General features: G+C 46.2%; 1 protein-coding gene across 6 annotated transcripts in view; it reads right to left on the reverse strand.

The window, feature by feature from the left end:
- Positions 1-26951, reverse strand: part of LOC119963922 — a 136978-nt gene that overhangs the window by 40155 nt on the left and 69872 nt on the right. For all 6 annotated transcript variants that reach the window (XM_038793343.1, XM_038793341.1, XM_038793346.1 and 3 more), the window contains 2 exons: positions 7722-7808; positions 4151-4314 (listed from right to left, as the gene is read on the reverse strand). In XM_038793343.1, the coding sequence (XP_038649271.1) occupies positions 4241-4314; positions 7722-7808 (161 nt within the window). In that variant the 3' untranslated portion in view covers positions 4151-4240. The remainder of the gene's footprint in view (positions 1-4150; positions 4315-7721; positions 7809-26951) is intronic.

Raw genomic sequence — 26951 nt, forward strand, 5'->3', positions numbered from 1 at the left:
TCAGGAAAGATAAATCAGTCTTTCAGATCCACTGAGCATCTTTAGGATCTGTCTTTCTCAACTTAAAGTTGGGCGGAATTATGTCAAAGGCATGCCTTATCTGGTATTCCCACAGCAAAGTACTAGGATTATTATCCACCACGGTCTGGCGGTCACCCATTCCCTCTAGAGTCATGGATGTTTACAGACTGGAAACAGTCCTTCGGCCCAGCTTGTTCCTGCCGCCCAAAACACTCTGGGCTGAATTCTCCGATTTTCAGGCTATGTCCGGCGGATCCATGGCGTTTTATGTCAAATCGTCAACGCCCAAGCACCGATCCTCCGACCGGTGAGGAACTAGCAGTCGCGACACATAAAACGCCCGGCCTCATTGTCAAAACGGCCGGAGAATTGCTGGGTCCGTGGCCGCGCATGCGACAACCTGTAGTGGTCGCGCCGTAAATGATGGCGCCGACCTGCCAGATAGTGCCCCATGGACACCATCTCGCCACCCCTCGGCAACACCTCACCAGTCACCCTGACCCTCGCCAAAGCTCCCCTATCCAGCAGCACAGCTCCCGGCCGACTGTGGCAGCGCTGGACACAGTCCGCAGCTGCCACGACGGGTTCCCGACCGCTGAGACCACACGTCCCTCGCACGGTCGGGAACTTGGCCCATCGGGGGAGGGCCTTCAGGTGACGTCCTGAGGCTGTCCCAACGACGTGCGGCACGCTCCTCGATGACACCGTTTTGGAGGGGACAGAGCATCCGAAAACAGGCACCGCCCCGATTCCATCGTAAAATGGGATTCTCCGCCCGATCACCGATTACGAAATCGGCATCGGGCAACTGAGAATCCCACCCTCTATGTCTGGAAACGCTTAAACTGCAAGGTAACCATTACCAGAAACATCTTATTTATCCACTTAGTTCTTAGCCTCATGGATGATCTGCATTGATGCCAGCTGCTGTTCGACCTCCAAAACCCAGAGCTCAAGCTCCTCCAGCTGATGTCACTTCCTACTCGTGTGATCGTCCAGGACACGAGAAGCACCTGGAGTTTCTAAATGGTACAGAATGTGCATTTTATTGAAATTACGAACCTGCCTTCCTTCTATTTGTTAAGATTACTATCAAAATTTACCTGAAATAATTATAAGACTCCTGCCTGTTCTGGGGAAAAATGTCACCAGTTACTCGCCAATCAGCTCACCTGTCTCACTGACACTTGGGCTCCCTTAACTTCAGACTTCCAATTCATCTTAGCTTTTTTTTAAAAGTTTTACAATAATTTCATGACTAAGTTATAGGCAGGTTAAACATAGAAACATAGGAGCAGGAGGCCACTTAGCCCATCGAACTTGCTCCACCATTCAATGTGATCATGGCTGATCCTCTATCTCAATGCCATACTTCAGCGCTCTCCTCATACCCCTTGACACCTTAAGAAACTAGAAATCTATCTATTACCTTCTTAAATATATTCATTGATTTGCCTCCACAGCCTTCTGTGGTGGAGAATTCCACAGGTTCACCACACTCTGAGTGAAGAAATGTCTCATCTCAGTCCTAAAAAGCCTACCTAGAGTCCTGAAACTGAGACCCCATGTTCTAGACCATCAAGCCAGAGGAAGCAACATCCCAGCTTCAGTTTAGATTTAGATTTAGAACAGTACAGCACAGAACAGGCCCTTTAGCCCTCGATGTTGTGCCAAGCAATGATCACCCTACTCAAACTCACGTATCCACCCTATACCCGTAACCCAACAACTCCCCCTTAACCTTACTTTTTAGGACACTACGGGCAATTTAGCATGGCCAATCTACCTAACCCGCACATCTTTGGACTGTGGGAGGAAACCGGAGCACCCGGAGGAAACCACACGGGGAGGACGTGCAGACTCCGCAGACAGTGACCCAGCCGGGAACCGAACCTGGGACCCTGGAGCTGTGAAGCATTGATGCTAACCACTATTTGTCCAGCCCTGTCAGAATTTTATAGATTTCTATTAGATCCCCTTTCATTCTTCAAACTTTCAGTGAATACAAGCTCAGTCGGCCCAATCTCTCCTCATACAACAATCTTGCCGCCCCAGAACCAGTTTGGTGAACCTTCATTGCACTACCTCAATGGCTAGTATATCCTTTCTTAGAGAAGGAGACCAAAACTACACACGATATTCTGGGTGTGGTCTCGCCAAGGCCCTGTACAGCTGCAGTAAGACATCCTTTCTCCTGTACTCATGTTTCTGGGAGGCGGTGGCATAGTGATATTGTCACTGGATTAGTAAACCAGAGACCCAGAGTAATGCTCCGGGGTTCAAATCCCGCCACTTCAGATGGTGAAATTTAAATTCATTTAAAAATATGGAATTAAAAGTCTCATGATGACCATGATTGTCGATTGTCGTAAAAACCTATCTGGTTCGCGAACACCCTGTCATGTGACAGTACCTTTAAGAAATGGGTGTTTATCACATAGCTGTAGTGGGTTTACCTTTAAGAAATGGGTGTTTATCAAATAGCTGCAGTGATGTCAGAGTGTGGGTGGGGCTGAACTGTTTGCCTGTTTTACTTTCGTTTTTGACCTAGCAGCTACAGGGTGTGTTTAGTTTCTTTTTGCAGTTTGGGAGCTGCATCCAGAGAAACAAGGTGTAATTCTCGTCTCTTTCTGCATGAAAGTAATGTCTTCAAATCACTTGCTAATTTAAACGTGACAACTGCTCTCAATAGAGAATTTAAAGCTAATGTCTGTGTTGAAGAGGGGATTTGACTTATGGATGTTGCAAGAAAATATTAAGGGTTTCTTATAGAGTACTGTATTCTTTGGGGGGAGTATTTTAGTTGATAGTTGCTGAGATGTTTACTGTGTGTGTTTAAAAACGTTAACTGGATTCATAGAATTAACATTTATTTTTTGTTTAAAAATGCTTTTAGTTCTCTGTTGCACCATACCTGTAAAGTGGGCCCTTGTGCTCCCCATAACCAAAATCTATTTAAAGTTATGGGTCAAGTGAACTCCAAGATACAGTTTGGGGTTCTCTAATCCTTGGCCCGTAATAATCCTCTATGGAAAGAAATCTGCCATCCTTACCTGATCTGGCCTACATGTGACTCCAGACCCACAGCAATGTGGTTGACTCTTAACTGCCCCCTCAAGGGCAAATGGGATGGGCAATAAATGCTGGCACAGTCTGCGACGTCCATATCCCATGAACAAATTTTTTAAAAGCTCAAGTTATCTTGCAATGAAGGCTAACATACCATTTGCTTTCCTAACCCGTTGTACCTGCATGCTTGTTTTCAAGGACACCCAGGTCCCTTTCTACGTCAATCAACATTTCCCAATCTATCACCATTTAAATAGATAGCACAGGAGAAAAAGGATGCTACTTGGGTGGTAAATATTCTGATTGGGTGAGAAGTTAGCTGACAGATCCTATGAGTGAAAAATACAACTCACATCGCCACTGCATAATACCAGCATGAAACTGCTTGATAAACCTGTTCATTTTTTTCAGTCAAGCTCACAATGTGGCTCACTTAAGCTGTTGGAAAAGACATACATTAATATGCAGGGTCCCTTTCCCTTGTGCCTTTTAAAAAAATACCCAGAAGCACGAGGAGCAGATAATTCCCTGGTGCTTTCTTCATTACAATGCCGCAGCCAATCAGAATCAACCTGCCAATCAATCAGCACCCCTTTTCTTATGTAATAAAAAAATGAGATGATTTGAAATTTGGCATTCTTGTGTCTGTTCTGATAGGTGCAAGATGAAAGGCTTTAGAGCAAGGCTTCTTTTGATCAGCAGTATTCGGTTTAAATCCTGAAGGTTGCTCTCATGGTTTGCTTTGGTAATTTCTTACAAAGGAAAAGCACTACATATAACGGTGACCTACATTCGGCTGTGGTAAGTTTTTACCACCAGGGAAGTGGATTCTGTTTGACTTTCATTCCAATGATTTCAGTCACTGACCAGGCAAAAGAAAATTACCCCATACAGCCATAATATAGTATTTTCAAATGGAAAAGGTCCATATTTAAACGTTTTGTAACACATACATGTCAGAAAATATATTTCAAGTTTGAAGATATAAATTTAATTTAAATCATAAAAGAAAGGTCCTGCAAGAGATAGCAATTCATCAATTCAAAATGTATTTGCTGACCGTCATTTTGAGCTTGATCCATGTTCAACCAAGTCAGCATCACACAGATGGTGTGAAAGAGCTCGAGGAAAAGCCCAGCTGTCCTGCTTCTCACTGTACCTCCCTTCCTCTCAGGATCAGGAAACATTTATCCTTCAACGTTGATCCCAAGGCATTGCAGAAAACTAAAGTAAGCATTAAAAAAATAAAATGTAATGGCAACTTTATAGTTTCTTTCATTTATTTTCAACCGATTAACTTTAAGTTTTTTTTGTTTTAGTTATTTGCAAATTTGAATTACTTCAAGTTATTTTTAAATGGCCTGAACTGAAGCAACATGTTCTATTATCCAAACAGTGCCAGAGTCAGTTTGTGAGGAAAAGACTTGCTGAAGAAGGGCACAAAACAATCATAACTTATGTATAACTTATGATACTTTATAATAATTTATGCAATGTTTTCAATGTTGAAAAATATCCAAAGATGCTCCAGGGAACTGCAATCAGACAAAACTGAATGTTGTCTCAAATAAAAACATATTAGGAGAGGTGACTAAAGGCTTGGTCACAGACGAGGGACTTGAAAAGTACTGCTTGATTTGGAAGCATGTTGTTTAAAAAATAAATTTTGTCAAATAACACCACAAGGAAATCTGAGAGTCACAAAATAAATGTGAATTTAATAGAACAAATAAATATTAAAACTAAAAACATTCACAAGCTTTGCTACCAGCACCACTGCTGCCGGGAAAGACTTTTGGGGAATGTTGTGGATATCATTCAAATATCACAAGGAAATGTGTCAAGACAGATTTGAGAACAACTTTCATATTTTATTGGCTTAAATCTGTGTGCTACTTTAGTTGTCTTATAAAATATCTTTCTTCAGTTTGCATAGTTATTTCCTATTAAAGTTGTAGATTTTAATCTCTTTTTCCCCTGCCCAAATTACAGGTAGGACATGTCAGCAACCTGCTATTTGCTTTCCTCCAAATACTCTTGCCTACATCCCACCCCACACACACAGTTCTAATTTCTTTCTTCTCTTCATCGTTATTGTGTATTGCCGAAAAAGGAAAGATATACAAACTCCTGGAATCTATGTACCCATAACAAATATAATTTCCTAATTTATTACATTTCATGTGAAAACTGCCAGAAAATGAAATATATATGGGTAAAACATCCTCACGCAGTCCTTATGATATTCAAAGTTCTTACTTCAGCTTCCCTAATGCTTCAGATTCAAGGTGCTGCATTGTACTAAGCCATAAATATAAGGCCCATGTTTGACTTTTGGTGCATGTTAAATTACCTCATCTCAGCTGTGACAACAGTGGAAATGCTACAATTAACCTCAGTGTCTCCAGATAAGGGAAAAGGAAAATAAATCGATTAGGTTTCTTATTCTGAACTCTGCCCATGACCTGACACGTGTCAAGTGACACAGGATACGGTCAACAGCCAAAAAGCCATCCGATGTTTCTTAACGCCCTCACATATGCAAAATGGCCAGTTAGGCAATATACAGAGGGATTTCACCACCCGTAGAACCCTTAACTTGGGTGCTACCTTTGGAAGAGACTGAGAAACCATGAGTAAGAACAAAAACTGGAAATGAAATCTAACTGTGCACCTTAATCTTATTCAAGTTATTATAAACAATAGACATTGATAATTTAACTACAGGAAAATATTAAGTAAATCATTGCAGCAATAAATGCTTCGTTTTTCCTTAACAGTCCCCACTGTTGAGACCAATTGTGTAAAAAAAAATGAGGATTCTAAAAGGACTTCATTTACACACTAAAGCCCAGTTGCAATGCAATGCTCTCAATTATTATTCCAAGTGCTAAGATAAAATGTTGGCCTTCCTGTCCTTTTGTGTGAAACCTATCAGGCTATGGGGTGCAATCTAATGGAGCGGTTTTGAAGTGTAGCGAGCTGGAACAGCCGGGTGTTTCCCAATGGCTGACCCAGCAAGGCCGTCACCGATATCTAACATCAATTAGAGCACTTAATGATGCCTCACGGGCTTCAGGTCGAACAGACTGTCTAGCCAGCTGATTCGCCTGGACTGCACTTAGCAGCACCTTGTTAATGAGGGCGAGCAGCTCTTAAACTGATCCCGCAATACAAACCGAAGACAACAGGCAACCATGCCACCGCGCAGACCGGCCCCACGATTCAGAGATGCTGACCTGGTCAGACTGTTGGAAGCGGTAGAGTCCAGGTGGGATACCCTGTTCCCCAAGAGGATCGGAGGGTTAGCCACAGTGCAGCCAGTGCCACCTGGGAGGCAGTGGCCGTCAGCGCGGTGAGTGTCACCAGAAGGACCGCTACCCAGTGCTGTAGGAAGCTACACGACCTCCACCGGACTGCACGGGCGAATTGGCATCAGCCCTCTGACACCGTTCCCCCTGCCACCCAACAGCCCTGTGGTTGGCACCGCAGAACTGCACCCCCCCCCCCCCCCCACATCACAATACTGCACACCTTGGCACGCCAACCATGCCCATGGCAGTGCGTGATATGTGAAGTGTTCATATTATTAACATTGCCAATTCCCTATTAGCGATAGCCTTCAGCTGTTAAAGTGACCTGCTCCATACTACCATGGACAAGGCTCGGCCCTGGGTGCGTTGGGTGGGATGGACAGGCAGAAGCTGCAATCGCTCCTGGTGTGGATATACATGATCCAGGGGAGGTGGCATGTTGGCGCACAGGCGCCAAGCCCCCTCAGCCCAGGGGCAATCGGCACCACTGACCGCCAACCCCCCCCCCCCCCCCCCCCCCCCCCACCCCAGGCCCCAGAGGCTCCCACAACCTCTCAGTAGATGGCTACTCACCTCCTCCGATCCCCACTGTGGGCATTTTGCTACCTTCAAATTTTTTAATAGGTGTGCTAAAGGACGCCTGTATGATTGCTCACTGGGGAACGGATTAGATCATGGGAGACCATTAGATAGGGGTCCTAGGGCGACACGTGGTACAGTGGTGTTAGCACTGCTGCCTACGGCGCTGAGGACCCGGGTTCGAATCCCAGCCCTGGGTCACTATCCATGTGGAGTTTTCACATTCTGCCCGTGTCTGCATGGGTTTCACCCCCACAACCCAAAGGTGGGCAGGTGAGGTGGATTGGCCACGCTAAATTGCCCCGTAATTGGGGAAAAAAAATAATTGAGTACTCTTAAGTTTATTTTAAAAAAGGTAGGGGGTCCTTCCTGCTAATGGGATGGAGACTGGCCTTAATTGTGATTATTGGTCCTCGCCACGCGTTCCTGAACTCAGCAATGGGAGCGGGCCGGTTAGATCAGAAACCCATCGATGCCTGGCACACTTCCGATTTCGGACTTTCACGCAACCTAACTGGCTCATTTGGATTCATGCCCGGCGCAGCCGTAAGATCGCAGCTGCGGTTTCACACAGTTGTAGCTTTGGTTAAAAATTAGCCCTTAAAATACTGCAGTATAACCAGCAGAAATTTACTGAACTGTCACCATTTCAGAATGCCATACAAATTGCTGTTGAACTGCTCCCTCTGCTGATAAACTTTGTTAATAGATGTTAATAGATCCTTTTTATTCAGATACCTTTATCCCAATGAATGAGAGTAATCCGTGAAAACATATAGAGGCAAAGATCCTTTACAAATGGTTCAGAATCACTTGGCAGTAACCCTGAAAAGAAAGAAAATCAACATTTAAATTTAAACATGTAGCTACAGGAAAAAAAAAATTCAAAATTGAAAGAAATAGGGGCAGCAAGTCTTCACTGTACAATAAGATCATGGTTAGTCTTGTCTCAACTGCCTTCTAGCATTGTCGCAATATCCCTTGATTATTCTCATATTCAAAAATATGTCAATCTCTGTCTTGAATATGCTTAATGATATTCTGAAGATTTAGAAATTTCCCATTGTCTCCATCCTAAATAGCCAACTCCTTATTCTGAGACCCGTGGCCCCCTCTCCCCAGTTCTAATGTCATGAGTGTCCCTTTAAGAAATGTTTTTGTCTTATCACATGGCTTCAGTTTTGTCATTGTGTGGGTGGAGCTGCGCTGTGGCTCTGTGAGTTTACTTTCGTTTTTGACTTTTACTTTCATTTTGAGTTTGGACTGGTTTGAACTGCTCAGGTTGAAATAAGTGTTTTTTCTCTGTCTTCATTTTAAAAGCTGTTCCAGACTGCTTGATAACTTAAAAGAGATAATTGCTTTCTGAAAGGAATACTAATCTGCTGTTTGAGAAGGGGAGCAGAGTGTCAATAACAACAGTCTTGTACCGATGAGAGTGCCGTGTGCTGGGCCACATCTTTGAAAAGGGGTTTCTGGTTTTACTTGCATTTTGTTCTTGAATTGGAACAGTTAAGGGGGAATTCATTAAGGGTTATACATAGATTACTGTGTGGGGTCGTTATGTTTGTAGTTGATAAAAAGTCTTGTGTGTGTTTACACACGTTAACTAAATTCTTAGATTAAAGCTTGTTTTTTGATTAAAAACCCCTAAGAAGTCCATCCTAGCCAAATTCAACATAAAGGTTGTAGGTCAGGTGGACGCCATAATATACACTGAAGTTGTTAAACCCTGGCCTATAACACTAAGCTCCGTATGTTCCCAGTATGCCAAAAATAACTTCACATGTTTCAGTGAGATTACCTCTCATTTTTCTAAAAAAAAACAGAGAATATGGACTTGTCTAACATAGAAGGTGATGATGGAGATCTGACAAAAAACCAAAAATGCTGGAAAAATTCAGCAGGTCTGGCAGCAGCTATGGAGAGACAAAACGGGTTCCAGAGAGTCATATTGGAATCAAAGCCTGAACTCTTTCTGTCTCATTTTCCTATCAAACATCTCCATCACTACTGGATCAGATTTGTTTTATTGTCAGTGTATCGAGGTACAGTGAAAAGTATTGTTCAGCATACAGTCCAGACAGATCATTCCATACATGAAAAAGAAACATAGGACAAACATAAATACACAATGTAAATACACAGACACAGGCATTGGGTGAAGCATTCAGGAGTGTGGTACTACTCAATAGAGAAGATGTGTGAAGAGATCAGATCAGTTCATAAGAGTCTGGTACAGCGGGGAAGAAGTTGTTTTTGAATTTGTTAGTGCGTGTTCTCAGACTTATGTATCTCCTGCCCGATGGAAGAAGTTGCAAGAGAGAATAACCCGGGTGGGAAGGGTCTTTGATTATGTTGCCCACTTTCCCAAGGCAGCGAAGGTGTAGACAGTTTCAATGGATGGGAGGCGGGTTCGCGTGACGGACTGCGCTGTGTTCACGACTCTCTGTAGTTTCTTACGGTCCTGGGCCGAGCAGTTGCCATACAGCCAGATAGGATGCTTTCTATGGTGTATCTGTAAAAATTGGTTAGAGTCAATGTGCACATGTCAAATTTCCTTAGTTTCCTGAGAAAGTATAGGTGCTGCTATGCTTTCTTGACTGTAGCATCGACGTGGGTGGACCAGGGGAGACTGTTTGTGATGTGCACACCTAGGAATTTGAAGCTGTCAAGCATCTCCACCTCGGCACCGCTGATGCAGGCAGGGGTGTGTACGATACTTTGGTTCCTGAAGTCAATCACCAGCTCTTTAGTTTTGCTGACATTGAGGGAGAGATTGTTGTTGTTAACAACTAAAGGAGGCTCTCTATCTCCCTCCTATACGCTGACTCATCGTTGTTCGAGATCTGACCCACTACAGTGGTGTCATCAGCAAACTAATGGAGTTGGAGCCAAATTTTGCCACACATCGTGTGTGCATAGGGAATATTGTAGGGGGCTAAGTACGCAGCCTTGCGGTATTGAGGTCTATCGTGGAGGGGGTGTTGTTGTTTACACTACTGGTTGTGGTCTATGGGTCAGGAAGTCAAGGATCCAGTTGCAGAGGGAGGAGCCAAGTCCTAGGTTTTGGAGCTTTGATATGAGCTTGGCTGAGATTATGTTGGGGTTGTCCATGAGTCATAGAATCCATGCAGTGCAGAAGGAGGCCGTTTGGCTCATCGGGTCTGCACCAATCCTCTGAAAGAGCACTCCACCCAGGCTCACTCCCTATCCTACCCCCCATAACCCCAATTATGTTTGGACACTAAGGGGAAATTTAGCAAGGCCAGTCCACCTAACATCTTTGGACTGTGAGAGGAAACCGGAGCACCTGTAGGAAACTTATGCAGGGTAGAATGTGCAAACTCCACACAGACAGTCATCCAAGGCCGGAATTGAACCTGGGTCCCTGACACTGTGAGGCAACAGTGCTAACCATTGTGCCACAGTGCGGCCCAGGTCCCAAACGTTCTTTTAACGGTGGAAGATGCCTGTGTGACTCCACTTGGAGAGGCAAGATTTGATCAGGAATAGTCAACACGGCTTTGTCAGAGGGATGTCATGCCTAACAAATCTGATTGACTTTTTGAGCACGTGACTAAATGTGTAGATGAGGGTAGTGTAGTTCATGTCGTTCACACAGATTTCAAAAAAAGCATTTGACAAGGTCCCACATGGGAGACTTATAAAGAAGGCAAATACACATGGCATACAGGGGAACTCGATAAGGTGGAGTCAAAGCTGGCTGAGCTGTAGGAAACAGAGGTGATGACAGACAGCTGCTTTAGTGACTGGATGCCAGTGTCCATTGTTGTGCAACCAAGATCTGTGCTGGGTCCCCTATTATTCGTCATTTATATAGATGACATAGCTGACTATGTGGGGGGTAGGATCAGTAAGTTTGCAGATGACACAAAGATAGGCCGGGGGGGGGATAATAATGAGGCTGAGAGTCTTGGGTTACAGGTAGATATAGATGGGGTGGTCAAATGGGCAGAAAAGTGGCAGATGGAATTTAATCCTGAAAAGTGTGAGGAGTTACACTTTGGAACGAGCAATTTGACAAGGAAATATTCAATGAATGGCACCACACTGGGAAGTCTGAGGAACAAAGAGACCTTGGCCTGTTTGTAAATATATCTCTGAAGACAGAAGGGCAGGTTAATAGGGTGGTGAAATGGGCATATGGTACTCTTGCCTTTATCAATCGTGGCATCTATTACAAAAGCAAGGAAGTCATGTTGGAGTTATATAGAAAATTGGTGAGGCTACAGCTGGAGTACTGTGTGCAGTTCTGGTCACCACATTATAGGAAGGATGTGATTGCACTGGAGCGGATGCAGAGGCATTTCACCAGGATGCACGGTAGCATAGTGATTAGCACAAGTGCTTCACAGCTCTAGGGGCCCAGGTTCGATTCCCGGCTTGTGTCACTGCCTGTGCGGAGTCTGCACGTTCTCCCCGTGTGTGTGTGGGTTTACTCCGGGTGCTCCGGTTTCCTCCCACAGTCCAAAGATGTGCAGGTTAGGTGGATTGCCATGCTAAATTGCCCTTAGTGTCCAAAATTGCCCTTAGTGTTGGGTGGGGTTGCTGGGATATGGAGATAGGGTGGAGGTGTGCGGTTGGGTAGGGTGCTCTTGCCAAGAGCCGGTGCAGACTCGATGGGCCAAATGGCCTCCTTCTGCACTGTAAATTCTATTAATCTACCTGGGATTGGAACATTTAAGTTATGAAGAGAGGTTGGATAGGCTTGAGTTGTTTTTGCTGGAGCAGAGAAGACAGAGGGGCGACCAGATTAAGGTGTGCAAGATTATGAGGGGCATGGACAGGGTGGATAGGGAACAGCTTAGTTGAAGGGTCGGTTACAGGTGGGACACAAATTCAAGGTGAGGAGTGGGAGGTTCAGGGGGGATTTGAGGGAAAACATTTTTACCCAGAGCATTTTAAAGTGCTGGTGGACAAGGATAAGAGTGGTCCTAGGGTGAATGTGCTAAATTGGGGGAAGGCTAATTATAACAATATTAGGCGGGAACTGAAGAACCTAGATTGGGGGAGGATGCTTGAGGGTAAATCAACATCTGACATGTGGGAGGCTTTCAAATGTCAGTTGAAAGGAATTCAGGACCGGCATGTTCCTGTGTGGAAGAAGGATAAATACGTCAAATTTCGGGAACCTTGGATAACGAGAGATATTGTAGGCCTTGTCAAAAAGAAAAAGGAGGCATTTGTCAGGGCTAGAAGGCTGGGAACAGACAAAGCCTGTGTGGAATATAAGAAAAGTAGCAAGGAGTCAGGAGGGCTAGAAGAGGCCACGAAAAGTAATTGGCAAATAGGGTTAAGGAAAATCCCAAGGCTTTTTACACGTACATAAAAAGCAAGAGGGTAGCCAGGGAAAGGGTTGGCCCACTGAAGGATAGGCAAGGGAATCTATGTGTGGAGCCAGAAGAAATGGGCGAGGTACTAAATGAATACTTTGCATCAGTATTCACCAAAGAGAAGAAATTGGTGGATGTTGAGTCTGGAGAAGGGTGTGTAGATAGCCTGGGTCACATTGAGATCCAAAAAGACAAGGTGTTGGGCGTCTTGAAAAATATTAAGGTAGATAAGTCCCCAGGGCCGGATGGGATCTACCCCAGAATACTGAAGGAGGATAGAGAGGAAATTGCTGAGGCCTTGACATAAATCTTTGGATCCTCACTGTCTTCAGGTGATGTCCCGGAGGACTAGAGAATAGCCAATCTTGTTCCTTTGTTTAAGAAGGGTAGCAAGGATAATCCAGGGAACTACAGGCCGGTGAGCCTTATGTCAGCAATAAGGAAATTACTGGAGAGAATCCTTCGAGACAGGATCTACTCCCATTTGGAAGCAAATGGACATATTAGTGAGAGGCAGCATGGTTTTGTGAAGAGGAGGTCGTGTCTCACTAACTTGATAGTTTTTCGAAGAGGTCACAAAGATGATTGATGCAGGTAGGGCAGTGGATGTTGTCTATATGGACTTCAGTAAGGCCTTTGACAAGGTCCCGCATGGTAGACTGGTGCAAAAGGTGAAGTCACACGGGATCAGGGGTGAGCTGGCAAGGTGGATACAGAACTGGCTAGGTCATAGAAGGCGGAGAGTAGCAATGGAAGAGTGCTTTTCTAATTGGAGGGCTGTGACTAGTGGTGTTCCGCAGGGATCAGTGCTGGGACCTTTGCTGTTCGTAGTATATATAAATGATTTGGAGGAAAATGTAACTGGTCTGATTAGTAAGTTTGCAGACGACACTAAGGTAGGTGGAATTGCAGATAGCGATGAGGACTGTCAGAGCATACAGCAGGATTTAGATCGTTTGGAGACTTGGGCGAAGAGATGGCAGATGGAGTTTAATCCGGACAAATGTGAGGTCATGCATTTTGGAAGGTCTATTGTGGGTAGGGAATATACAGTGAATGGTAGAACCCTCAAGAGTATTGAAAGTAAAGAGATCTAGATGTACAGGTCCACAGGTCACTGAAAGGGGCAACACAGGTGGAGAAGGTAGTCAAGAAGGCTTGCTGTATAGAACCTCAGTTAGGCCACGCTTGGAGTATAGTGTTCAATTCTGGTCGCCACACTACCAGAAGGATGTGGAGGCTTTAGAGAGGGTGCAGAAGCGATTTACCAGGATGTTGCCTGGTATGGAGGGCATTAGCTATGAGGAGCGGTTGAATAAACTCGATTTGTTCTCACTGGAACGACGGAGGTTGAGGGGCGACTTGATAGAGGTCTATAAAATTATGAGGGACATAGACAGAGTGGATAGTCAGAGGCTTTTCCCCAGGGTAGAGGGGTCAATTACTAGGGGGCATAGGTTTAAGGTGCGAGGGGCAAGGTTTAGAGGAGATGTATGAGGCCAATCTTTTTTGAACAGAAGGTAGTGGGTGCCTGGAACTCGCTGCCGGAGGAGGTGCTGGAAGCAGGGATGATAGTGACATTTAAGGGGCATCTTGACAAATACATGAATAGGATGGGAATAGAGGGATATGGACCCAGGAAGTGTAGAAGATTTTAGTTTAGACGGGCAGCGTGGTCGACACGGGCTTGGAGGGCCGAAGGGCCTGTTCCTGTGCTGTACTTTTCTTTGTTCTTTGTTCAGAGGTTGGTGACGGTTTGGAACGCACTGCCTGGGAGGGTGGTAGAGGTGGGCTGCCTCACATCTTTTAAAAAGTACCTGGATGAGCACTAGGCATGTCTTAACATTCGAGGTTATGGGCCAAGTGCTGGCAAATGGGATTAGGATGGATCAGGTGCCTTTCATGCGGCGGTGCAGACTTGATGGGCCGAACGGCCTTTTCTGCACTGCGTTTTTCTGTGATTCTGAGAGTTCTAGTAACGTGGCGTGGCTGTTGTGCATCAACTTCCACACGGACTTGACGGAGCACGGACTTGGCCCAGTAGCAAGGTGGTCCAAAATGACTGGAAACTAGGCTCTGCTATATGGGTGTCAGATATACAAGCACACCTACTCCTACTGTTCTCTTTTCTCCTTTCCACAGTACTTGGGATTCATAAAATGCAGTGGAGGCCTCATAAGCTCATGAGTTGGCACTGGCCTATTTCAGTTAATAGCCCTGTTGCTCCTCATGCTGTTGCGTGTACGACCCAACAGTGGAAGCTACAGATGAGTCCCTGACTGATTAAAAATCTGTCTATCCCAGCCTTGAACATACTTAACGACCCAGCCTCTGCCGTTCTCTGCGGTTAAGATTTCCACAGATACACTACCCTGAGAGAAATAAATTCCTGCTCATCTGTTTTAAATGGCATCCCTCTTACTCTGAGATTATGCCCTCTGATGTTAGACTCTCCCACGAGTGGAAACATCCTCTCAGCATCTACCCTGTCAAGCCTCCTGAGAATCCGATAGGTCTCAATAGGTTTGCCTATCATTCTTGTAAACTCCAATAAGTAAAGGCCCAACCATTCAACCTCTCCTCAGAAGAAAACCCTCCATATCCAGGATCAAATTAGTGAACCTTCTCTGGACTGCCTACAATGCCAAAATATCTTTCCTTAGATAAGGGGAGCAAAACTGATCACAGTATTCCAGCTGTGGACTAACTAATGCCTTTTATCACGACTTCCCTATTTTTATACTCCATTCCCTTTGAAATAAAGGCCAACATTCCATTTGCCTTTCCAATTTCCTGCAGAACTTGCATGTTAACGTTTTGTGCTTTATGCACCTTACACTTATCTTTTTTTCCTTTCAGGTCCAGCTTGGCTAGATAGAACAGTGTGATGAAGAGGCAGCAACATCAGTTTACTTTACAGGCATAGCCATCAGCTCAGATGTCGACACTGTGCACATCTTAGAGGACAGGACTGCACATGATGGGATATTGAGCATGAGTGCTCTGCAGCCAGGGAAGGGCCAGATGACAAAGTCGCACACAGGCTCCACTCCAGTGGACACGAGCAATTTAATAGAGCAGCCGACAGAAGAACTGCAGCATAAGCAGATTCCACCTGAAGAAATTCAGTAGTGGATTCTTAGAATGCTACCATGCAAGGTCAACTGACTGTCATGCAAGTTCAGGCCGTTGTCACCATGACTGTGAATTACAGTGTGCAAGAGGGCTTGCATGTGCCACCACAGTTCAGCAATCTGTTCTCCACCCAGTCTGAGGTACTCTCTCAACCAATCCCTGCCTTTTGTTGGGGGTGTGGCAGTAGATCCATGGAGCACAAACCTGCTTTTCTCTCTCAGGAAGACATCATCTGTACATCTACCTTTGCTATTCTCTCCTTGCTACTGCCAGTGAGCTAACCAAACTAGAATGCTGCTACTTATGCTTAAATGGCTCAATCGGACTTCCGGTGCCGCTCACGAGTGGAGGCATCAAGAAGAGGCTCCTGTTGGCCCGCGCTATTTAGAGCATTTTCAGGGGTTTCCCCGTTGTTTTTTCTTCGGTTTTTGGGGTCTGAGGTACGGCCGCCAGGTCAGGCCAGTTTGGAGCCGTTGAGGAGCTCCGCGGGAGTGTCCGGCGGCCGGAGCGGAGGCATCAAACCTGAAGTGAGAGGCGGGGGCGAGCTTAACACGAGGCGAGGCAGTCGAGGCATCAGGCCCGAACCCAGGACGCGGAATGTAGAGGGGTAGTAGAGCCCATCGGGTAGCATCTGCTGAAAATGGATGTTTGAGAAGTTTGAAGTCTGGTTCCGGGGGAAGAGATTTTATTATTTTTATTTATTTTAGGATTGAAGAAAGAATGGAAATAATAATAAATCGTTAAAGGATGTGAAAAGCAGCTGAGAAGGGGGGAAACCCATGTTTGCCGTCGAATGAGAGGACCAGCAAAAGCGCTGACAAGATGGCGGATCTCGGACCACATGGTGGGGCCGCACTGCTTATGGTGGGAAAAGATGACTGAGGTGATGGCTGTGGAGCTGGAGAAGCAGTTTGCGAGGCACATGGAGGCATTGATGAATAAGATGGCAGTCGCACTGAAATGATTAGCGGTGGAGGCAATCGCCCCGGTGAGGGTAGCTGTGGCAAAGACATCGCCCAAGGTGAAAAGATGGAAGGAAATGGAGGAGGCCATGTTGCAGCACAGCGACCAGCTCACCTCGATGTGGGATGACCTGCGGAGGGTAGGGGAGGTCAACAGAGAGCTCCGAGCAAAGCCCAAGGACTTGGTGAACCGCTCAAGGCGGCACAATCTGAAAATTGTGGGCTTACCTGAAGGGGCAGAGGGCTCGAGGCCAACAGAGTACTTTGCTAAGATGCTGACCGAGTTGATGGGGGAGGGTGAAGAACCCCCCCCCCCGGTATGAACTGGACGGAGCTCATCGGTCGTTAAGGCGGAAACCCAAAGTAAATGAACCGCCAAGAGCAGTAATTATCTGCTTCCATAAATACCACATGAAGGAGAAGGTGTTTGGCTGGGCGAAGCAGAAGCGGGAGGTGCAGTGGGATGGTGCTAGAGTTCAGATTTACCAGGACTTGACGGTGGAGTTGGCGAAGAGACGAGCGGCGTTCGGCCAAGTGAAGGCGACACTGCACAAGGGACTGCGATTTGGTATGGTATACCCGCCAAAGCTGAGGGTGTCGTACAAACACCAAAGATTTTTATTTCAAAATGGTGGAGGCGGCTGAGGCATTCGTGAAGGCAGAAGGCTTGGGACAGAAGTGAGGAGTGGACCCTGCTACAGAGGCAGAGGCAGCAGGGGGGGGGTTGGGGTTGCCAAACTTGCTTCATTATTATTGGGCGGCAAATGTGGACAAGGTGCGGCGGTGGTGGGAAGGAGAAGGGGTAGAATGGGTTACGATGGAGAATAATCTTATAAGGGGTCTAGTTTGAGGGTTATTGTGACGGCAGCATTGCCAATGGCTCCGAGTAGGTATACAGGGAGCCCAGTGGTGCACTCCACGGTGAAGATATGGAATCAGCTGAGGAGCATTTTAGGGTGGAAGGGATGTCGGTGCTACTGCCACTGTGCGAGAATCATGGGTTTGAGCCGAGGGGGGATGGATAGTGTATACAAGAGGTGGAGGGAAGTGGGGCTGGCCAAGGAGAGGGATCTGTATTTGGAGGATGACTCCAGTCTGGAGGAGCTAAGGGAGAGGGTAGAGCTGCCGAGGGGTAGTGAGTTCAGGTATCTACAGATTAGGTCTGGAAGGGGTTCCCTGGATTGCCTGGACACACCCTGCTGGAGCGACTGCTGCTTCCAGATGTGGAAGAGGAGGGAAGAATTGGGGATATATATAAGTGGCTAGTGGAGCAAGGAGGTGAGCGGGTGGTGAAGATCAAGGAGAAATGGGAAGAGGAGTTGGGAATCCATTGGGAGATCAATTGGGGAGTATGGAGTGAGGCACTGCGAAGTGTAAACGGGACCTCCTCTTGTGCAAGGAAGAGCCGAATACAGTTTAAGGTCGTGCACAGGGTGCATATGAGAAAGAGTGGGTTCTTTCAGGGGGTAGCAGATGAGTGTGAGGGGGCCTGCGAATCATGCGCACGTTTTGGGATTGTGAAAAATTGGGAAGATTCTGGGCGGGAGTGTTCGTAGTCTTAGCCAGAATAGTGGAGGAGGGGGTGGACACAGAACACTTTGGTGGAGATATTTGGGGTTTTGGAGAAGCCGAAGCTCATGGAGAGGAGGAAGGCCGATGTCTTGGCCTCTGCCTCTCTGATTGCACGGCGATGAATTTTGCTGGAGTGGCGGTCGGCATCGCCACCGGGGGTAGCAGCATGGTTGGGTGACCAGCATGACTTCCTGCGGTTAGAGAAGATAAACTATGAGTTAAGGGGCTCAGCAGGGGAGTTTGAGAAAATGTGGGGGATGTTTGTGACCGTGTTTGAGGAGTTGTTCTTCGCAGTGGGGTGGGTGATGGGGAGGGGGGGTGAAAAAGGAGAGAAATATGTACAAACTGTATAGTTGATTGTTGGGAAGAATGTTTCCCGGGTGTTTATTTGCTGTAACCTACTTTGATACAAGTTTGAATAAAATGTGTTAAAAGAAAGTGAGCAGTGGGGCTGGAAGATAGTTCGTGGACTGTGACTGTGGAGCTGGAAAATGTATTTTGTTAGTTTTTTTCAGTGACCTGTATTGTAACTTACTTGACTTCACATTGTTATAGCGTTTAAGTTTTTGTTTGGTTTGATTGCCATTTTTTTTTTGTTGCGATGGTTATATGTTATTTTATTGAATTGTATGGGTAAGATTGCTTTTCGTTTTCTTCTGGGACTGGGTGGAAGGGGGCGGTATGCCTTGGGGGAGGGGGGCACCCACACTAGCTAACTAAAGTTGGTGAGTGAACATAGGTGAGGTGAGAGGAGGGCTGCGGACATTGGAGCCTGGTTAGCAGGTTTCAATGGGCATATGAGGTGAGCAAGGGGGGGGGGGGGGGGAGAGGCCTTTTCGAGGGGAAGTGCAAGAGGGAATTCTGGGAGGGGGTTCGATGGATAGGGGCGGATCAGGCCCATGGGGCAGGGCCTGGCGGTATGATGATGGTGGATAAGAAGGCGGGGGGGGGGGAGGGGGGAAGAGATCCCCAGGTAGGATAGTCATGTGGAACGTGAGGGGGTTGGGAGGTCCAGTCAAGAGGACAAGGGTGTTTGCGCATCTTAAAAGTTTGAATGCCAATGTGGCATTGCTGCAGGAGACTCACTTGAGGGTGAAGGATCAGGTGAGACTTAAAAAGAACTGGGTTAGCCAGGTGTTTCACTCTGGATTTGACTGGAAGGGCTCAACGGGTAGCGGTAATGGTCAGCAAAAGGGTACGGTTCAAGTTGGAGAAGGTGGTTCCAGATCAGGAGGGCAGATATGTGATTGTGACAGGAGCGCTGGAGGGGAGGCTAGTGGCGCTGGTAAGTGTATATCGTCCCAATTGGGACGAAGTGGGATTCGCGAAGAAGGTGTGTGGGGCCATCCCCGACTTGGACTCACAGGAACTGATAGCGGAAGGGGGGGACTGGAACTTGGTGCAGGAGCCAAGGTTCGACAGGTCACAGCCTCGCTCACTGGTCCCATCATAAGACCATAAGACATAGCAGCAGAATTAGGTCACTCGGCCCACCATGTCTGCTCCGCCATTCAATCATGGCTGATGTTTTCTCATCCCCATTCTCCTGCCTTCTCCCCATAACTCCTGATCCCCTTATTAATCAAGATGGGGGGGGGGCGAAGGTTTTGTATGGGCTAATGGTGGAAATGGGAGGGGTAGACCCTTGGTGGTTTCTGCATGCACCCGTGGGAGCGGGAGTACTCGTTTTTCTCGGCAGTCCATAAGGCATACTCGCGGATCGACTTTTTCGTGGTGGGGAAGGCGCTGCTGACCAGGGTTAAGGGGTCCGAGTACTCAGCAATTGCAATATCAGATCATGCTCCGCATTGGGTGAATATGGTACTGGAGAAGGGGGTGGTACAGAAACCGGGCTGGAAATTAGATGTGAAACTGTTGGGGGACCAAGGGTTCTGTGACAAAATTGAAAAAGTAATCGAGGAATATGTAGGTTTCAACTGCACGAATAAGGTGTCGAAGGCAGTTGTCTAGGAGGCTCTAAAGGCAATGGTGAGGTGATCTTGTTTAAGGCGAGGGTGGAAAAAGAGGAGAGGTTGGAGCATCAGAGGGTAATAAATGAGATGCTGGTGGTAGATGGGAGTTGTGCAGAAGATGGGCAACCTGCAAAGTTGGAAAAGAGGAAAGAACTACAGACGAGCTTTGACCGACTATCTACCAGGAGGGTGGTACGCCAATTGAGGTGAGCAATGGGTGCAGTTTCCGAGCATGGAGAGAAGGCAGATGTTGACCAGTCAGCTCCGGAGGGAGACGGTGGCAAGAGAAATTGTTCAGGTGCGGAACAGGGCAGGGAAGTTGGTGGTAGCTCCAGATCAGATTAACAAGGTCTTTAAAGAATTCTATGAGAGGTTGTACAGGTCTGAGCCACCTGGGGGAGACCGGGGGATGCAGGAATTTATGGATGGGCTGGAGTGCCCGACGTTAGGGGAGGGGGTCAGGGCTACATTAGAATGAGCAATAGTGGAACAGGAGATAAAAGATGAGATTGGGAGGATGCAGTCGGGGAAGGTGGCAGGGCCAGATGGGTTTCCGGTAGAATCTTATAAAAAATTCAAGGATAAGCTGGTACAGCTGATGGTGGGGATGTTTGAGGAGGTGATAGGGAAGGGGGTGTTATCACAAACCTTGGGGCAGGCATCGATTTCCCTGTTACTTAAAAAAGATAAGGATCCGACGGAGTGTGGGTCGTATAGGCACATATCACTTTTAAACATGGACGAAAAGGTATTGGCGAAGGTCCTGGCAGGTAGGGTGGAGGAGTGCCTCCCGAAGGAGATAGGTGAAGAGCAGACGGGGTTTGTAAGAGGGAGGCAGCTCTTTTCGAACATTAGGAGGGTATTGAACATGGTTGAGGCACTGGCGGAGGGGAAGGAAACGTGTCGGAACCGAGTGTGTCGATAGGGGGAATATTGGAGCTGCTTCGGGTGTTTGGGTCTTTCTCGGAGTACAAATTAAATCTAGACAAGAATGAGTATTTTGTGGTGTCTCGGCCGGGGGTGTGGGGGGATGCCATTCCATACGGCAGGGACTCACTTTAGATACCTGGGTGTGCAGGTTGCTTGGGATTGGGGAGGACTCCATAGGTACAATATTTCTACTTCGGTGGGGAGAGTGAAAGCTGATCTGGCAAGGTGGGATGGTCTCCCTTTGTCACTGGCGGGTCGAGTACAGGCAGTTAAAATGAAGGTATTGCTGCGATTTCTGTTTATTTTCCAATGCCTGCCGATTTTCCTGCCAAATGCATTTTTTGGAGAGATTGAAGGGATGATTAACTCGTTCATATGGGGAGGGAAGGTGGCCAGAATTAGAAAGGTGCTACTACAGAGAGGAAGGCCAGCAGGGAGTTGGGGTCTTCCGAACCTGATGTTTTATTACTGGGCGGCGAATGTGGAGAAGGTATGGAGCTGGGTCAGAGGGATTGACTCCCGTGAGTCATAATGGAGGAGAGTTTGTGTAGGGGGTCGGGATTGAAGGCCGCTCCCGTCGGCCTCGGGTAAACACTCAGGGAGTCCGGTAATAATAGCTTCATTGAGAATTTGGAGGCAGTTTCACCAACACTTCGGGTTAGGGGCAGGGTCAAGGGAAATGCTGATTCAGGGGAACCATAGATTTGAGCCAGGGAAGTGGGATGGAAATTTTCGGCGATGGGAAGAGAAAGGAATTAGCACACTAAAAGATTTGTTTCTTGGGGGTCGGTTTGCAGGATTGAAGGAGCTGGGAGCAAAGTATGGGCTGGAGCAGGGAGAAATATTTAGATACATGAAGGTTCAAGACTTTGCCAGAAAGGAGGTACAGAGCTTCCCGGTCGAGCTGGCCTCCAAATTGCTGGAGGAGGTGTTGATGACAGGGGTGCTGGAGAAAGGGGTAGTGTCAGCGGTTTACGGGGCTATTTTGGAACAGGAGAAGGGACCACAGGAAGGGATCAAGGCAAAATGGGAGGAAGAATTGGGAGAGGATATGAAGGAGGGGTTCTGATGTGAGGTGCTCTGGAGAGTGAACGCGTGCACCTCATGTGCGAGATTGGGGCTCATACAGCTGAAGGTGGTATGTAGAGCACACTTGGAGGATTACAAGAAGGAGGTTTTTATGGTAATCTCTAAAGTGGTGGACGAGAAACTGGACCCGGGCACTCGGGAGGCCATATTCGGGGTGTCAGACCAGCCAGGGTTGGAAACAGCTGCGGAGGCAGATGTTGTAGCTTCGCCTCATTGATCGCCCAAAGGCGGATCCTGTTGGGATGGAGATCAACTCGCCGCCTTATGCCCTGGCGTGGCGGGGGGGCCTGCTGGAATTCTTGATTCTTGAGAAGGTCAAATTTGAACTGAGAGGAAGGATGGAGGGGTTCTACAATTCATGGACGTTATTCATTATGCACTTTCGAGAATTGGATTACATCGAACATTCGGAGCAGGGTTGGGAGAGTTGGGGAGGGGTGACTGTATGTGTTAATGGTGACTATGGGTGATTTCTGTTTCCTCTGTTATTTGTTTATGTGAACATGCGGGCTAATGTTTGGGGGTTTGGTGGGAGGATGGGATTGTTGTTGTTGATATAGGGATTGAAATTACATTTGTTACTGATTATTGTTTATTGTTGGTGGGTGTCAATTTGGGAGAAAAAGTGAAAAAGGCGAATAAAAATATTTTAAAAAAAATATTTTAATATCGACTCAGAGCTGCTCTAGGTGTCTCCCAAAGTCACCTGCAGTCACCTCCATTGCAAGTCAGAAGATTTTTGCCAGTATTGCTGCTAGTCATGCTGCAACTATTAGCGGGTAAGAGCACTAGGTTCAGGCGAAGACACGCAAAAGCAGGTACTAAGGGAACGCACAATAGTGATTAATAATAATAATCTTTATTGTCACAAGTAGGCTTACACTGACACTGAAATGAAGTGCAAGGCCCCTAGTCGCCACATTCTGGAGAACATGCAGACTCCACACAGACAGTGACCCAAGCAGAGAATCGATCCTGGGACCCCGGAGCTCTGAAGCCACAATGCTAACTACTGTGCTACCGTGCCGCCCTTAAGACCAGGGACCTCCACACACACACACCCACACACAGTGCAACTATCGCATTGAAGAGCTGAACAGTGAACTCTGTTAACTAACAGTGGACAGCAAAGTTCAAGATGCTTTAAATATCTCAAGTTCCTGCTAAGGCGGAGCCAAATGTATAAAAGTTCATCACCACAGTTACTTTCACAGCATTGTGGACCTTGCCGAGGTTGCAGCTGTGCTTCAGCAGATGGCGGAATTCAGTGAGGACTTAATTAAGTAGAGATGTCTCACACACGATTCCTCGCTAACCAAGAACTAGGAGAACTGCTCTCCGAGCACCTTGGGCAGAAATGACCTTCTAACGAGAAGTCTTCCTTGCCCTCCGTGCTCGTCCCCATACATCTCCCTCTTCCAGCTGATTGTCCTGCTCTGTGTGGCCGTTGTTCATTCTCTAAATCATACTGTATTCCATGCTGTAATCCTATGTCTTTGGAACATGTGGTTGGGCGAAAGTCTTGAAGTCAGCACAGTCTCTTTCAGCTTCTGCCACACCAATTCCTTGCTGTCTTTTGCAACAATGAAGCAACTATGGAAAGCATCAACCATTTGTAGAATCATAGGAACAACCAAAAAAAATCATCCAGGACGTAGCCTGTAATTATATCATGATCCCTTTAGTGTTGGTGGATCGGGGTGGGCGGCTCGGGGTTGTGGGAGTCTTCCTGCTGCAGCACACATGCTTATATATGCAAGGTTAAGACTGAGCATGAGCTGGAAAATGGAGCTCTAAAATGGCAATGTTAGTATCAAATGAGCATGCACTCCCTGCATTGCACATTTTCAGTGTGTGACTGGGCCTTGTCTTTTGCAAACAGAAGGAACATATCCAAGCATTGCACCTTTTTCAACTAAAAGGTTTTGGAGGCGGGGGGAGAACAACCATTCACTGGTTCATTCTCCAATACTTGCCCAATCAAGGCAAAACTTGCCTAGTTTGAACTTGAACAAAGCTTTGGCATTTAACAGTTCCCTGGTGCATTCTTCGTGGCAATGCCTCTACCAATCAGAACCACTTAGGACTCAATCATCCCTCCCTTCTCATGCAGTATAAATTGTTGTTACCTTTACAATTGGTATTTATGAACTCTGTCCTGATGAGTACGAGATAAAAAGCTTTGACAGCATGTCTCTTTTTTCAGCATTAATCAAGTTCTGTACTACAGAACAACTAAATCTTATAAAGCACTTGAAAAACAAGGTCACAAAGCATTAAAGGATAATGGTGCAGCAAAGGGTTGGAAAAGTGAACATTAGACCAGTTTTGTAAGACCAAAGGATGCAAAGGGAAAGAAAGCCTAAAACAAGTTGATGAGCTAGGATGGAGTGAGATATTGCAGAAATATGAATCGGAAACCGTTGCTCAACAAGGGGTTCACTCCTGCTGAAGTTCTGAACTGAGGCGTTCAAGTCTGACGAACCTGACCTATATAAGAAATCCAGGTACGACGTACGAAAAACCATCAGGGATGCAAAAGACAATACCGCATCAAACTAGAGTCCCAGGCCAATGACACAAACCTACGACGACAATGGCAGGGCTTACACGAGATCACAGGCTGCAAAGCAAGGCCAGGTAGAATATCTAGGGCTGGAGCATCCCTCCCCGATGAACTGAACATGTTCTATGCCCACTTTGAGCAGTCAGCCAATGCATCAGTGCCACCTGCCCCAACAGCCCTGGACACACTCCAACTCAATCTAGAAGTTTGCAGATGATACAACTGTGGTGGGTCGTATCTCAAACAACAACGAATCAGACTACAGAAGGGAGATAAATCACTTGGTTGCTTGGTGTACCAAAAACAACTTCTCTCTAAATGTCGGAAAGACCAAGGAACTGATCTTCGACTTCAGGAAGCGTAGCACGACACACACTCCTGTCAGCATCAATGGCTCCGAAGTGGAGATGGTCGATAGCTTTAACTTCCTGGGGGTCACCATCACCAACAGACTGTCCTGGTCCACTCATGTTGATGCAAGTCAAGAAAGCCCAACAACGACTCTATTTCCTACAGAAAATAAAGAAATTTGGCATGTTTGCATCGACTTTCACAAACTTCTACAGATGTGCCATAGAGAGCATCCTATCCGGCTGCATCACAGCTTGGTATGGCAACTGCTCGACCCAAGATCGCAAGAAACTGCAGAGTGTGGTCAACTCAGCCCAACACATCACACAAGCTTGCCATCCTCACATCAATTCTGTCTATATCTCCTCCCACCCTAGCTTTGCCTTCTTCCAGACCTTTCTATCAGGCAGAAGATACAGAAGTCTGAAGAGCCGCACATCCAGACATAGGAACAGCTTCTTCCCCACAGCTACTGGACTCCTCAACAATTCTCCCTCGGTCTGATCTGTTCCCTGTAAGAACACTATTCATAACTTCCTATGCTGCTCTTGCTCGTGTATTTGCTTCTTTTGGCCCCTTGTTCCGCACTGTAACCAATCACTGTATGTCGATGTACCATTTGTCAATGTACTCTGTCGATTATTTTTTTTAATCTATTATGTACGTACTGTGTATGTTCCCTTGGCTGCAGAAAAATCCTTTTCACTGTACTTCGGTACATGTAACAATAAATCAAATAAAAATCAAATCAAGTACTGTGATGATTTTGCTAAATATCCTGGTCGATATTTATACTTCAACCAAGATCACAACAAAAAAGATGATTACTTTGCTGGAGTTTACAGTGTGCAAATTGGCTGTTACATTTCCTAAACTATGACAGCCAACACTGTACTTCAAAAGTGCTTTGTTAGCTGCAAGTACTTGGGATGTCCCGAATTGTAAAATGTACTATATATGACCTTACAAATTAAAATTTTTGGTGTCATTTTTTTTGTGGAGTCCTTGTTTAAGATAATTTAATCTAATTATTTTTTTTATTTTATTTAATTAATTTTTTATTGAGTCCTTGTTTAATATAATTTAACACAGGGTGGCAGCACGGTGACAAAGTGGTTAGTACCAATGCCTCACAGCATTGAAGTCTCAGGTTCGATCCTGGCTCTGGGTCACTGTCCGTGTGGAGTTTGCACATTCTCCCTGTGTCTGCGCGGGTTTCACCCCACAACCCAAAAATGTGGACTGACCACGCTAAATTGTCCCTAACTGGAAAAAATGAATTGGGTACTCTAAATTTATAAAGAAAATAATAATTTAACACAGGTGGCACGGTAGCACAGTGGTGAACACTGTTTCTTCACAGCGCCAGGGATCCGGGTTCGATTCCCGGCTTTGGTCACAGTTTGTGCGGAGTCTGCAGGTTCTCCTCGTGTCTGCGTGGATTTCCTTCGGGTGCTCCAGTTTCCTTCCACAAGTCCTGAAAGACATGCTTCTTAGGTAATTTGGACATTCTGAATTCTCCCTCAGTGTACCCGAACAGGCGCCGGAACGTGGCGACTGGGGGATTTTCACAGTAACTTTATTGCAGTGTTAATATAAGCCTACTTGTGACATCAATAAAGGTTATTATTTTTAACTATGTTTTTGAACATTGAAACTCAAAATACAATTAAAAAATGATACACTGTTGAGCGAAACAACAATATGTGTATTTCTTAACAGATTTCAGTCAGAAGATTAAAAGAGACAAGAGAGAATAATTCACATCACTAAAACATTGTGGGTTATTGAAACCAATTTAAGGTTGCAAGAAAAAGCTACTCAGTAAATAGAGATTGGTAAATCAGTAAATCAGATGAATGATTGTGGCTATCAGTCCACAAAAATTACAGTCTCTTCCCAGTCCATCACACAAACCTGCCTCCCATCCATTGACTTTATTTACACTGGATAAAAGCAAATTACTGCGGATACTGGAATCTGAAACCAAAAAGAAAATGCTGGAAAGTCTCAGCATGTCTGGCAGCACCTGTAGG

This window comes from Scyliorhinus canicula, chromosome 3, assembly GCF_902713615.1.
Source record: "Scyliorhinus canicula chromosome 3, sScyCan1.1, whole genome shotgun sequence".
NCBI classification, from domain to species: domain Eukaryota; kingdom Metazoa; phylum Chordata; class Chondrichthyes; order Carcharhiniformes; family Scyliorhinidae; genus Scyliorhinus; species Scyliorhinus canicula.